Source organism: Vulpes vulpes, chromosome 6 (genome assembly GCF_048418805.1).
Source record: "Vulpes vulpes isolate BD-2025 chromosome 6, VulVul3, whole genome shotgun sequence".
In the NCBI taxonomy this organism is placed as follows: Eukaryota; Metazoa; Chordata; class Mammalia; order Carnivora; family Canidae; genus Vulpes; species Vulpes vulpes.
In genome coordinates, this window is record NC_132785.1 from 49,279,582 (window position 1) to 49,294,899 (window position 15,318).

A 15,318-nucleotide genomic window follows, 5' to 3' on the forward strand; every position below is an offset into this window, starting at 1 on the left:
GTGAGAGTTGAGCAGAGGAGGAAGAGCATTTGGGGAATTAGGCAGGCTCCCAGGCAGGAGTCTAGAATGTGAAGGTGGAGAAAAACCATTGGAATGGTGAACAGGAGGCTCACAAACCATGGTAAGAAATTCCAACTATACCCCAAAAGCCTGGGGACTTGCTGAGTAGTATCAAAGAAGAGTATCTACAATTATCTGAGAAGACTCTTAGTGTACTTGCTTTTTTTCTTCTTAACTGTATTCTGTTGTGGCTATATATTTCAGAGGCCAAAGAAACCTATAACAGAATTGAATACAGAAGCAAATATGAGAATCCAAATATCTTCTGTTATCAGACTGTTAAAAGATTTGCAACAGGGAAAAACAGTGACATTCTTCTCATGAACTGATTCTTTTTCATGTCCTTAAAGAATGTATCAGCCCTCATAAAAAACATGTTTTGGAAAACATTGTAGCTTTTTATAAAAATATATTATCTTAGTAAGTGATGAGTTTGTGATTGGTATTAATGAGTTAGTAAATATTTTAAGATTCATGGAAAGACAATGGGGAGCCATTGATGGGTCTTAAAGTAGAACAACATGGTGAGATTTGTATCTTGGGAAACTCACTCAGAAGCCACCTCACCCTTGATGCAGGTGTTATAGGGCAGTGAAAGTGGAGTGGAGAGAAATGGATGGACTCAGAGACATTGAGGAGTTACTGTTGACAGAGCCCACTGGTCTGGCATATGTGAATGGGTGGTATTGATGTCAGTCCCCAAGAATGGGGACACAGGTGGAGACATGGGATTGAAGATGAATGTTGTTTGAGACATACTCCACTTTAGATATCTCTGGAATGTCTTAAGTAGAAGTGTCTAGGAGATAAATAGGTATGTAGCTCTGAGGTACAGCACTGAGAGGTAGGAGGTTAGGAGTTTCTACCACAAAAAGAAAAAAAAGGGGGGAGTTTCCACCACAGCACCTGGGGACAGAACATGGAAAAGAAAAGAAATAACCCTATACAGAACCTAAGGGACACCAGAATTTAAAGGATGTGAGTAGGAGAAGACAGCTCTGAAGGCCACTGAGAAGGCATGGCCAGAGAGCTAGAAAGAGCAAGAAAGTGGGATGCCACAAGAGCAGAGCCGTGAGAAGTCATAGGGCCCAGGGCCTCCAGGCTTTCTAGCAGAGAGCTGAGGTGATTGCTTTGGATCTAGCAAAGGATGTCATTGGTACCCTAGAAGAAAAAGGGAAAAACTAATAGTTGGAAGACAAAAAAGCTTCTAGAAGGCAGGGGATCACCTTACTTCTCTTTCTAGCTTCTTTGCCTGAGGTACTACAGGCATATTAGTAGACACTCAATAATTATGTGGATTTTACCTTAACTGGTGCTACTGAAACAGACTGGTCTTTTCTCCCCTTGAACTTTATGGTAGGTCATCCCCATTGTAAACTGCTCACATTAAATGTGTATAGGTATTTCCGAGGATCTGTGGTAGAACTTTACCACCATGTGTCCTGGTCACAGATGGGCTGCGATATAGATCGCCTCAGCCCACGGGGCAACTGGTTACAAGCAACTTTGGCTCTGTGTCCTGAGCATCAAGCAGATATATCTTCTTCTGTATGTGCCGTGACGTAAAGACTGTTGGAAAGTCTTGGTCTTTAGAGGGTTAGCAATTCCTTGTATAGGTGCCAGCTCACTTCCTCTTTTCCTAAGGCAGACAACACTACACAGTCTTATCAGCTCGCTGCTGAACCCACACCCTCCCTCTGACTCTTCCCGACATGGTCCCCCAGCAGCCAAAGACAGTACAATAGAAGTGGCCCTGCTGCCTGCTTTCCACTTCAAAACCAAACACAAGAAAACCCTTCAGATCACCTAAGACTGAGAACAAAGGATGCATTTTTTTCCAGGGGCGAACCTTCTTAAAATAAGACAATGATGCTTCCAGAAAGAATTTTAATTGTTCTACATGTCACATTCTCAGTGTCCATTCCATCATTGTTCTTCATTTTGCGTTTGACAAAACGCAATCTTCACTGGCGAATGAGTTCAGGAGGCACTGAGCCTAGAGTTGAGCAAACCACCCAGAGAGTCTGGAGGGAGCATCATTCTTACCCCATCACAGAGCCCTGTAGGGTCCCACGGTCAAACTGGGAAGACAAGAAATAACACTGGAAGGCATAACGCAAATTTAGATGAGAATAATAGCTAATATACATCATAAGCTTTTAGAAATTTTCAGGCTCTGTTTTAAGTGTTTTCCATGTATTAACACATTTATTTCTCATAACATCCTTACGAGGTAAGTGTCGTTATTGTTCTCTTCTTATGGATGAGAAAACAAGCTCAGAGAAGTTTGTCTAAAACCAAGGCCATAAGTGACAGAGCTGGGATGTGAACCCAGGTTGTCTGGCTCCAGAGACGACTCTTTTTTTTTTTTTTTTTTTTTTAAGATTTTATTTATTTATTCATCAGAGAGAGAGAGAGAGGCAGAGACACAGGCAGAGGGAGAAACAGGCTCCATGCAGGGAGCCCAACATGGGACTCGATCCCGGGTCTCCAGGATCACACCCTGGACTGAAGGCGGCGCTAAACCGCTGAGCCACTGGGGCTGCCCTCCAGAGACTACTCTTACTCAGCTTTCCTCTCCCTCTTTGCTCATCTGTCCCAACTCCTTAGCACTGCCTTGCCCCTTGGACTAGGTATAAACCTATGCTTTTTGGGCAGCCCAGGTGGCTCAGTGGTTTAGCACCGCCTTCGACCCAGGACCTGATCCTGGAGACGCGGGATCAAGTCCCATGTCAGGCTCCCTGCATGGAGTCTGATTCTCCCTCTGCCTGTGTCTCTGCCTCTCTCTCTCTCTCTCATGAATAAATAAATAAAATCTTTAAAATAAAATTAAAAACAAAAAAACCCTGAGCTTTGAACAGGTGGACAAGAGTGGCTGGTTCTCCTCCATTGCAGAGATCATCCTCATCCTTTAAAATTCCACTAAGCTCCTGTCCTCTCTGAAGTTTTACTCCCACACGTAGGCTGTGGTTGGTTGGTGCCCACTCTGAACCTCCCGAGCCCTTTAACTAATGCTGTTCAGCTTCTTTCTCTATTAAATACCACCTTGCCTCCTGATGTTTTCCGTTTCTGGAGGTCTTGCCTTCCCCCAGGAGATCATGGGCTCCACATGCACCTTGCTTGTACCTTCCCTAGGGAGCTGCCCCCAGAAAGCCACTAGTGAGTAACTCTGACCCAGCTTCTCAGTGTAGACACTGCCTCATTAGCCTGTCCTGACACCTGCCACAACCTTCAGAGGTGGAGTTCTATTCCATGGGACGTCCACTTGATAAAATGTTACGAACATTTACAGGTTTCAGATGGAAAATTAGTCATTTTTTTATTTTCATAAGAAATTTTCTTTCATTTGAAGATCTCTTTACCAACTAATAACAGATACTTCATAAAGCGGTTGTTCAAAATGCAAGCTGTTTCCTTTTTCCTCTCTTAAATATGTGGTTATTGCTTTTGAAGAAGACAAAGTGAAGGAAGCGTTTCCTGTTTGTAGAGGCTCCTAGTTAACCTGCATCAAGACCATATTAGTGTCAAAACATCCTAGAGCCTAGAACTCCTGTAATTTTCTGCTTTTTAAGCACTTTTTTGCCATCCCAAGAACAGAGCGATTGAGGTTTTGTTTTGCTTTGCCTACTCTTCCACTCTCACTCCCTTTAAAGAAATAAATTGTTACAGTTTCAACCAAAGGTTCATCCCCCTTCCCACTGTCCTGCAGCTGGTAGGTGGTATTTAACCCTAAGGGTGTTTGTATCTTTAGCACATGTTTTTATGTTAGAGTTCCTCAACCTAGAAGCTGCAGACATTTTGGTCCAGACTATTCTTTGTGGTGGGGTCTGTCCTCTGCATTATAGGATGCTTAGCAGCATCCCTGTTTACACACAGCAGCACCACCACCATTCTATCCCCCACCTCCCGCACCCTACCAAAAATGCCTCTAGACATCTTCAGATATCCTCTCAGGGGTAAAATCACCACCAGCATATACCTATAAAGTCATTTAAACAGTATACTGTTCTGAGTTTTTAAAAAATTTATGTAAATGGTATTACATATTCATATTCTCATATAACTTTCTATGTTCATTTGACATTGTATTTTGGAGACTTATTTGATAGATGTAGTTCATTTATTCCAGCTGCTCATATGATAGTCCTTTATATAATAGAACCATTTATTAATTTATTTCCCTACTTAAGGACAGTTGCATTTTTTACGTTTTCTCTTACTTCATACTATAATCAGTGCTTCATAGAACATCCTCACAGTCACATTAGGCGGTTATAACTACCTGGAAGTGAAATTGCTGGGTCATAGAATATCTTCAGTTTTACTCAATCTGGACACATTGCTCTCCAAAATGTTTGTGCCAATTTATACTCTAAATGACAATGCATAGAGTCCCCATTTCCTTCACACCTTCCCTGTACTTGGTTTTGTTAGACATTTTATTTTTGCCAGTCTTGTGGATAAGAAATAATTGCTGTTTTAATTTGCATTTCCTAATCATAGTGAGTGGAACGTCTTTTCTTTTGAGCATTGACTCAGGGTTCTCCCTTGTGTAAATGGTCTGTGGGAATACTGTTGACCCTTGAACAACGTGGGGGTTAGAGGTGCTGACCCCAACACGGTGGAAAATCCAGGTATAACTTTTGACTCCCCCAAAATATAATTACTAATAGCCTGTTGTTGACTGGAAGCCCACTGATACCACAAATTGTACTGTGTTTATCAAAAAATTGTGTGTAAGTGGATCTGCATAGTTCAAACCCATGTTGTTTAAAGCTCAGCTATACATTATTAGCTTCTCTCAAGTCATTTATTTTTTGTCCTCATTGATTCTTTGTATATTCTGGTTATTCTTTCTCAGTTATATACTGCAAGCATTTTTTGTTAATCTGTACTTTGTCTTCTACCTTTATTTTTTTAATCATACAAAGTTCTTGCTCTAATCTTTAGCAGTCCTTTTTTTATGGTTTACTTTTTATATTTTTGTTTTAGAAATTCTTTATTTCTTCTAAAAATTGTTTTTAAGAGTGGAGTTTTTTAGAGTAATCTCTACACCCAGCACAGGGCTTGAATTCACCAAATGAGCCAGCCAGGCCCCCCTTCCAAAATGTTTAACAATTTAGCTTTCCACGTTTAAATCTTTAATTAACTTCCTTCCTTCCTTCCCTCTTTCCTTCCTTCCTTCCTTCCTTCCTCCTTCCTTCCTTCCTTGTTTTTTATTTTAATTCCAGTGTAGTTAACGTTCAGTGGTATATTAGTTTCAGGTGCGCAATATAATGATTTATGAATTCTGTACATTACTCAGTGCTCATCATGATAAATATATTCTTAATCTCCTTCATCTGTTTCACCCACCCTGCCACCCACCTCCCCTCTGGTAACCATAATTACTTACGTTCTCTGTAGTAAAGTATCTATTTCTTGGTTTATCTCTCCTTTTCCTTTACCCTTTGCTTGTTTCTTTTGTTTCTTAAATTCCACATACAAGTGAAATCACATGGTATTTATCTTTGACTAACTTATTTAACTTAACATTTTACTTTCTAGCTCCGTCCATGTTGTTGCAAATGGCAAGAACATTCTTTTTTATGGCTGAATAATATTACATTATACCCACATATACACACACACCACCACATCTTCTTTATCCATTCATCTATCAATGGACACTGGGGCTGCCTCCATAATTTGGTTATTATAAATAATGCTGCTATAAACATAGGAGTTCATGTGTCCTTTGAATTAGTGTTTTTAGAAATTCTTTTGAGCAAATACCCAGTCGTGTGATTACTAGATCCTAGCATTGTTCTGTTTTCAACTTTTTGAAGAAACCCCATACTGTTTTCCACAGTGACTGCACCAGTTTGCATTCCCACCAACGGTGCATAGGATTCCTTTTACTTCACATCCTTGCCAACACTTGTTGTTTCTTGAGCTTTTGATACTAGCCATTCTGATAGGTATGAGGTGATACCTCATTGTACTTTTGATTTGCATTTTCCTGGTGAAGAGGGATATGCCTATTGGTCACCTGTATGTCTTTTTTGGAGAAATGTCTGTTTATGTCTTCTGCCCATTTTTTAATTGGATTTTTTTTTTTTTTTTTTTTGGTGTTGGGTTGCATGTAAGTTCTTTATATATTTTGGATACTAACCCTTCACTGGTAATGTCAATGGGAAATATCTTCTCCCATTCCATAGGTCGTTTTTTAGTTTTATCAATTGTTACCTTCACTATGCAGAAGCTTTTTTTAATGTCCCAATAATTTATTTTTGATTTTATTTCCCTTGCTTCAGAGGATATATCTAGAAAAATGTTGCTACAGCCAATGCCAGAGAAATTACTACCTATGCTGTCCTCTAGGATGTTTATGGTTTCAGGTCACACATTTGGGTCTTTAATCCATTTTGAGTTTATTTTTCTATATAGTGTAAGAAGGTGGTCCAGTTTCATTCTTTTGCATGAGGCTGTCCAGTTTTCCCAATACCATTTGTTGAAGAGATTGTCTTTTTTCCGTTGTATATTCTTTCCTCCTTTATTGAAGATTAATTGACCATATCATTTTGGATTCATTTCTGGGCTTTTATTCTGTTCCATTGATCTGTGTGTCTGGTTTTATGCCAGTACCATACTGCTTTGATTACTGCAACATTGTAATATAACTTGAAGTCTAGAATTGTTTTTTTTTTTTCAAGATTGCTTTCGCTTTTCAGGGTCTTTTGTGGTTCCATACAAATTTTAGGGTTGTTTGTTCCAGTTCTGTGAAAAATACTGTTGGTAGTTTGATAGAAATTGCATTTAATCTGTAGATTGCTTTGGGTAGTATAGACATTTTAACTATATTTGTTCTTCCAATCCATAAGCATGGAATGTCTTTCCATTTCTTTGTGTCACGGAAATCTTTAAGGTTATTTTTAAAATAAACTTATTTTTGTATATGGTATGAAGTAAAGGTCTAATTTTATCTTTTTCCATATAGCCAGGGTTGTCCTATGGCTGTTCATTAAGTGGCGTGCCCTCTTCCTGCTGACTTGTAATGTCTGCTTTGTCATAGACTAAGTACCAGCGTTTACTTTTGATTCTTAGACACTCTGTCCTGTTTCTTTGCATGGTTTGCCTATCATGTACTAATGCCACTCTACTTTACTTACTACCACAGTCTAATAGGAAGTCCATTAGGACTGGTACTAGTAGTAAAAAATACCCTTTATTATACTTCTTCAAAATATCCATGTCTAGTTTTGACCCTTAATTCACTCACTTTCACATTATCTAATTCAACCAAAACACAGCCACACACTTTTGGATTTTGAGTATATAGCAGTTAGGAATACGGGATCCCTGGGTGGCGCAGCGGTTTAGCGCCTACCTTTGGCCCAGGGCGCGATCCTGGAGACCCGGGATCAAATCCCACGTCGGGCTCCCGGTGCATGGAGCCTGCTTCTCCCTCTGCCTGTGTCTCTGCCTCTCTCTCTCCCTCTGTGTGACTATCATAAATAAATAAATAAAAATTTTAAAAAAAAGGAATAGGTTTAGCTCCATATGATAGAAAACACAAAAATAACAGTTGTCTTTTTTAAAAGATTTTATTTATTTATTTGAGAGCAAGAGAGCAGTGGGGAGGTCAGAGAGAGAGGGAGAAGCAAACTTCTCATTGAGCAGGGAGCCCAATGCAGGGCTGGATCCCAGGACCCCAGGATGATGACCTAAGCCGAAGACAGATGCTTAACTGACTGAGCCATCCACATGCCCCACAAAATAAAGTTTTAAAAGGCAGACACTTGTTTCTCATATAAAAGAAGTGCTGATGTTGACAGCCCTGGCCTGATAAGAAGGCAGGGGCATGAAGTTGTGGGGCCAGGCTCCTTTACTCTGGGCCCTGCTCTGTCCTTGATACAGGGCTTCTACCTGTCTGCCCAGGACAGCTGCTTTTAGCTCCAGGAAAAAGTAGAACCTGATGAGGAAGGGCACATCCAGCCTCTGAGATCATCTGGAAGTCCTGTTCGCCCCTCTCTTTACAAAGTACTATTGGCAGAATTGAGTCCATGTGGCTAGAACTGAGAAATGTAGAAACCATATGTCAGACACACACAGAAAACCCTATTTTTAAAGAAAAGGGAATATAGATATTCAGAGCCAACCAGTGGTCTTTTCTGCAGACTGAAATCCACAGTGTATGAGCAGACTGCAGAGTTGAATCTTTGCAGGCAAGACTGTGCAGTCTTTTCACTTACGTCTTCTGATATCTGAAGCAGTCAAGTTTATTGATGTGAAATGTTGGGGTTCAGGAGCAAACAGTCAACAAACAATTCTTGAGACATCTTCAGTGCAAAAAAGATGGTTTTATTAAAGCACAGGGAAAAGACCCCTGGGCAGAAAGAACTGCGGTAGGGTTGTAAGAAGGGACTGATCATAAACTTTCAAGTTGAGAGAGGGTCAGGGATAGTGGAAGTGCCTAAGGAATTTGGCAGCGAGGTTTCCAGGATCTTGAGGGGTCATTTACTACTGTCTAGTGTAACCTTAGTCACGGGACCCTTCAGATGGATATCAGTGGGCCCTGTGTTTAGAGGATTATTGTTAACATATATCTTGGGGTGGGGGTAGTGATAAAAAAATTCAAAGGGATTTTTATATGCTAAAGTAGACTTATGGGATCCTTGAGGTAGGGTTAATGTCAAGCTGAGGTTGCCTTTGTCTCTAACAAAGTATTAACATTTAGGCAGCTGGGCACCTTGAGGAGGGTCACTCTTCCTGTCCTACGTACTTGTCCATGGGCTCTAAGTTGTAAGGAAGTTTAATTAAAGTATCTTTTACCTTTGCTTTCCACATCATTTACTATTTTCTCCATTAAATATTGCAGATCTTTTGTTAGATTTAATTCTTAAGTACCTAGTAGTTTTTATTTGTTAGCTATTTTTTATACTTCTAAATGATCACAGTAGAGGACTGTTACTGATACTTTTGTGTCTTCTACTCTCTTATTCTCATTTTCCTAGCGGACAATTAATGTGTATATAATGGCAGTTTTGTTTTTCTTTTCATCCTGCATTTTCTTTCATGGTTGGTTAGTTTGGCCCTCATTATCCTATAACTTGTATTGAATGCAAGAGGTGGTAGTAGACATTCAAACTGTTAATATGTGAATTAGATTATTATTTTTTCTGAGATTCCTGAGATAAATCCTAATATAGTACATTATTTCAGATAAGATGCTTATTTTTAAATCATTGTTGGATTGAGTTTGATAGTATTTTATTTAGGATTATTATATCTGTCAATAAATGAAAAACAAATTGTCCTATAATTTTTCTTTCTTGTAATGGCCTTGTCTGGTTTTGGAAACAGTGTTATGTAGCCTCAAAAAATTCAGTGGGGAACTTTTGCTCTTTTTCTGTTCTCGAGAACAATTTCTGTAAGATGGAATATCCTTAAAAGTTTTATAGACTTCACCTATAGATTTTTGGTGGGAAGACTTTTTTAAGTATTATTTCAGTTATATTAGTGGCTAGAATAGTCCAGTTTTCTAGCTCTTTCTGTAGCTTTTTATGGAAGTATACATCAAAGTAAATATTTATAAAAGTAATTATGTAAATGTACTTTGTGTTTTATTTTATTTAACATTATATTTGAGAGATTCACTTATATTGCTACATATAATTGTAGTTTTTTCACTTTAACTGCTGTGTAATTTTATATTATGTGATTATACCATAATACCATAATTTATCCATTATACTTAGTGCACATTTGGGTAGTTTCCAGTCTTTGCCTATTACAAATAATGCTACTAAGAATGTTCTAGCCCATGCCTTTTGGTGGACATGCATTTGCATTTCTGCTGTCTCGGAGCAAAATTGCTGAGGTAGACACATGTGTTCAGCTTTAGTAGATGCTCCTGAACAGTTTTCAAAAATGATTATCGATTTTTGTTTCTTCTTGAGTATCAAGTTTTAGTAAGTTACATTTTTCCTAGAAAATAATCTATTTCATCATAGCTATTAATATGAATAAAATATTCTTATGGTTTTTAATGTTTGCCATGGTATCTCTTGCATTATTCCTAATACAATTTATGTCCCTTTCTTTGTCTTGTCATCAGGGTTGCCAGGTTTTCCATTTTACTTGAGTTTTCAAACAACCAACCTTCAGGGCATCTGGGTGGCTCAGTTGATTAAGCATCCGACTCTTGATTTCGGCTCAGGTCATGATCTCAGGTTTTGTATTCAGCATAGAGTCTGTCTCTCTCCCTCTGCACCTCCCCCTCACTCATGTTCTCCATATTTATATATATATATACACATATATAAATACATATATATATATACATACACAAAATATATATATACAAAATATATATTATATATAAAATATATATATATAATCTTTTTTTTAAGCCCAACATTGGACTTTATTGATTCTATTATGTCTTTATTTTCCACTTTATTTACATCTGCTCCCGAATCTCTCAGCTAACATCTGCTGTCATTTTATTTCTTTAGATTATTACTATTTTCTCTAACTTCTTGAATATACTTAATTCTTTGTCAGTAGTCATTTTCTTTTAAGGTCAATATTTTAAAATTATATCTATGTAATTATATCCCACCAGCTTTGATAAGTAATAGTCCAATTTTATTCTTTTTTTTAAAGATTTTATCTATTTATTTGAGAGAGAGCGCACATACATGTGAGTGGAAAGAGGGGCAGAGGGAGACAGGGAGAGAGAGGATCTCAAGCAGACTCCTTGCTGAGTGCAGAGCCCAGTGTAGGGCTTAATCTCATGACCCTGAAACCATGACCTGAGCTGAAAGCAAGAGTTGGATGTTCAATTGACTGTGCTCAGTTTTATTCACTTGTAGCTATATTCTAATATACATTATGGGTTTTTCCATTTCTGATTTCCAGTGTGTGAATTTTTGTTTTGTATTAATTGTAATTTTGATATCAATTTCAAATGTAATTGCATTGTGGCCAAAAAATATAGTCTGTGTAGTATTTACATTTTGGTGTTTATGGACATTTCATAAGGACTTAATGCACCATTACTTTTTAAAATATTTTATCTATGATAGAAAAATATACTATAAATACTGAGTATAAGCTTATATACACCCACTGATACAATTTGTTATTTATATTCTGTCTTATTAAACTTTATCTGCTCTATCAACAGATGCTAAAAATTAAATACATGTCTGAGTAGTTCTTTTAATTTTTGAGCTCTACGCTGTTGTGTTAGTAAAAATAATAGTGATATGGGGTGCCTGGATGGCTTGGTCAGTTGGGCGTTGGACTCGGTTCCAGCTCAGGCCATGGTCTCAGGCTTGTGAGATTGAGCCCCGCGTCGGCTCTGTGCTCAGTTGGGAGTCTACCTGTCCTTCTCTCTACTCCTCCCCCGTTCTCTCGCTCTGTCTCACTCTCAAATAAATAAAATCTTAAAAAAAAAAAAAAAACTGATGCATCTCAGTGATTGTATCAGCACTAATGCCTTTTTTGCCCTTGAAGTCTAATTTATTTGACATGAATATAATGACATCAGCTTTCTTTTGTTGATACTTCTCTGATATTTCCTTTTCCATCTTTTTCCATCAGCGTCTTTATTGATGTTTAGGTTTGTTGTTGGAGGTAGGCGGGAGACATTTCAAAATGGAGAATTTGTCCATGTATATATATTATGATCACCACCATATTTGAATTTCTTTCAAATTGTTCTAAAACAATTTTATATAATATCTTAGTGTCTCTCTTTAATTTCCCAAATTTTTTTCAAATCTTTTTTTTTATAATATCTTACCTTTTTAAAAGTCTTCCTTCTATGTCTTAGTCATTTTAAAACTTCTGAAATTATGTTTGTTTTCAGATTGTTATAAATTTAGGTTCTTGGGAGAGGGTGCCTGGGTGGCTTAGTCAGTTAAGCATCTGCTTTTGGCTCAGGTTATGATATTTGGGTCTTGGGATTGAGCCCCACGTCAGGCTCCCAGCCCAGAAGGGAATCTGCTTCTCCCTCTTCCTCTGCCCCTCTCCCCCAACTCGTGCTTGCTCTCTCTCACTCTCTCTCTCTCTCAAATAAATAAAGTCTTTTTTAAAAATTTAGGTTCTTGGGATCCCTGGGTGGCGCAACGGTTTGGCGCCTGCCTTTGGCCCAGGGCGCGATCCCGGAGACCCGGGATCGAATCCCACATAGGGCTCCCGGTGCATGGAGCCTGCTTCTCCCTCTGCCTGTGTCTCTGCCTCTCTCTCTCTCTGTGACTATCGTAAATAAATAAAAAATTTTTAAAAAAAAATTAGGTTCTTGGGATCTAATCATCCTATTTATTGTATACACTGAGTCTTGATTATGATAGGTTTTTTCCTCGTGGGTTTTGAATTTTGGATGCTAAGTATTTCCAATAGGAGTTTTATCTATAAATCTCATGTAATCTCAGGGTAAGAGGGTGGCCCTACAGAGTAATTTTATATTTGCTTCTGCTTGGCTCCTTGGGTATATCCAACTCTATCCCAGAACCAGTTCTTACGTAATTTTTGATGGGTTCTTAAAATATATATTTATGTAACTTCAACCTCAGATTTCTCATTTCTTAATTCTCAGGCAGGTGAGCATTCCTGCCCTCTCCCTCAAAAAGAGCACCTTTTGGGTTTGTTTTTTCTCATCTTCTCTTTCACTAAGGATGTTGCCATTTGAGGATTGTGCCTTTAAGTAGGTGATGAGCTCAGAGTCACTACCTCTTTCCTACCAAAAGCCTCATCTCCTGAACCCAAATGGTGATAAAACCCAAATGGTTCTAGGTTAGCAGGATGTGCTCACCCTTATACTCTCACCCTTGGCAGCTTGCTTGCTTACTGTTCTGGTTTGCCAGTGCTTGTCTCTGGCACCTTGGGACCTCCATGTCTTCCTTTTCAGCAATGCATGTGAAATATTTTTTTTTAATTTTGTCTGACATTTTTAAATGTTTATAGTAGGAAAAATTTCATGTTATCTCAGTCTGTAATTTACCTAAATCTAGAAATAGAGCATTAAATTGATGAATTAAAATATTGGCAGATAGCTAAAAACATGGATTTTTTAAAAGTGTCATGCAGGGCAGCCTGGGTAGCTCAGCGGTTTAAGCGCCCGGGCTTCGGCCCAGGGTGTGATCCTGGTGTCCCGGGATCGAGTACCACATCAGGCTCCCTGCATGGAGCCTGCTTCTCCCTCTGCCTTTGTCTCTGCCTCTCTCTGTGTCTCTCATGAATAAGTAAATAAAATCTTTAAAGAAGAAGAAGGAGGAGGAGGAAGAAGGAGAAGGAGAAGCTTTGGAAGCTCCGGGTTTCTGGTTGCCAGCAGTGAGTTAGCCTAGCTCTGTGTCATCTTCCCTGTCATGCCCGGTAGAGCCCTGAAGTCCAGGGGAGATGGCACAGGGTCAGTGAGGCTGAGGTTAGGAGTGTCTGTATGCATCTTCCCTTGCCTTCCAGAGCCAAGTTGCACAAATAACTCTGGCAGTACCATTACTTTCTTTCTCTCTGTGCTTCTCCCCCATTTCTCTTGATTTCATCTTGTTGAAGGGTGATGTGATACTTCAGGATTGCTTGCATTCAGCAGATCAGCATGACATTTTATTTCCCAATCTATGGATGTGACTTCACTGCAAGAAAAAGCGCCTCCAAGCATTAAGATGGTTCTCCTATGTCTGATCACTATGTATTGATCTGTTTTTAGGGAGGAATGATCAATTGGAATCGTCTTTTCCCTCCTTTACGTCAGCGACGAAATATAAACTATCAGGATGGTCGGCAGTCTGAACAACAAGCATCTCCTCCTCTGGAGGTTTCTGAGGAACAGGTAAGCAGTAACACTGGTGCTTCTCCTAAACCCGTGTTTAGGAGACTTGAAGCAGTCTTGGTAAACCAGACTTGAAAGAAAGCAAGCATACAAAACTTTTGGTAACAGTTAAATTGTTACTGGTAACAGTGATAGACACTTGGGCCTTTATTGGCCACTGTGGGTCTTACAGGTTTGAGGAAGGCATGATTTGAAAAAAAAAAAAAAAAAAGTGATCACTTATTTTGAAATCTATAATACTTTACATATAGAGGAAGCTACTGACGTTTGTTCTCTATAAGGGCTAGGAGAGAACAAGACAGAAGGACTGGGAGGGAGTAATGCTTCTCTAAATATGTCTTTTGTCTGATTTGACTTAGGAATCAGGGCAAATCAACAATAGGGACAACCATAGACTAAAAAGAAACAAATAAGGGATCCAACTGTACTTTAAATGAATAACATAATCATAGGAGAGAGGGAAAAATTAATTTTAGTAATTTTTGAACGTAATATACCATCAGTCTAAAGACAAAAAATAATTGCAAAGAAATCATAAGCTCTTCCTGGGTTTATTTTCACAGTAGTAAGAGTACAGCAATTCTGAAATTATATTGTATGTGTATTATAAATTTGAGCAAATGAGGAGCTAGGTTGATCTTACTGTAGAAGAAAGAAAATACAAATACAGGAAGAACCCTGTGGGGTTGGATTGGAATTAGAGGTATTAGTGTAAACTCATGATTTAATAAGAGTGTGTGTGTCTATGTGTGTGTGCACATGTGTCTTAACTCTGTCAAACTAAAAGAATCCAAAGCAATGGCATCCCAGTAGCACTGACCACACCTAGTGCCCAGATCTAGTTTCTCAATATGTTGGCCCACTAACAGAAATGAGCCTCTTTAGAGAAATGAAATGCTGGGTCACAGGCCCATGGTTGGGAAGGAACATGATAACCCTGGACCAGCATGCAGGGAATTAAGGAAGTGCTCTGTAACTAAGGGAGCTAGCTTGATGGGATCCCACTGATCAAACTTGGCACATCAGATTTGGATATCAAAATAAATAAGCACAGGGGTGCCTAGGTAGTGCAGGTGGTTAAGTGTCAACTCTTGGTTTTGGTCATGATCTTAGGGTTGTGGGATCCAGCCCTGCATCGGGCTTCCCCGCTCAACACAGAGTCTGCTTAAGCTTCTCTCCTCTCCCTTGGCTCCTCTCTCTCTCTCTCTCTCTCTCTCTCACACACACACACACGCGCGCGCGCACTCACTCATGCATGCACGTGCTCTCTCTTGCTCTCTCTGAAAAATAAATAAAGCCTTTAAAAATAAATAAGGATAGTACTTAATATAATCCACTGGATGGGGGGTGATGCATGAGTTCATACTGATATTAGGAGATATTTATATGGATATATACATCCTCAAGGGAAAAGGAATGTAAAGCAAAAAATGAAGAAT

At 38.9% G+C, this 15,318-nt stretch overlaps 1 protein-coding gene across 2 annotated transcripts in view; it reads left to right on the plus strand.

Annotated features, from left to right (window-relative positions):
- The window catches only part of UBAC2 (UBA domain containing 2), a 176,493-nt gene that overhangs the window by 147,339 nt on the left and 13,836 nt on the right, over positions 1 to 15,318 (plus strand). For both annotated transcript variants that reach the window (XM_026003686.2, XM_072760935.1), the window contains one exon: positions 13,757 to 13,879. In XM_026003686.2, coding sequence (XP_025859471.2) covers positions 13,757 to 13,879 — 123 coding nt within the window. The remainder of the gene's footprint in view (positions 1 to 13,756; positions 13,880 to 15,318) is intronic.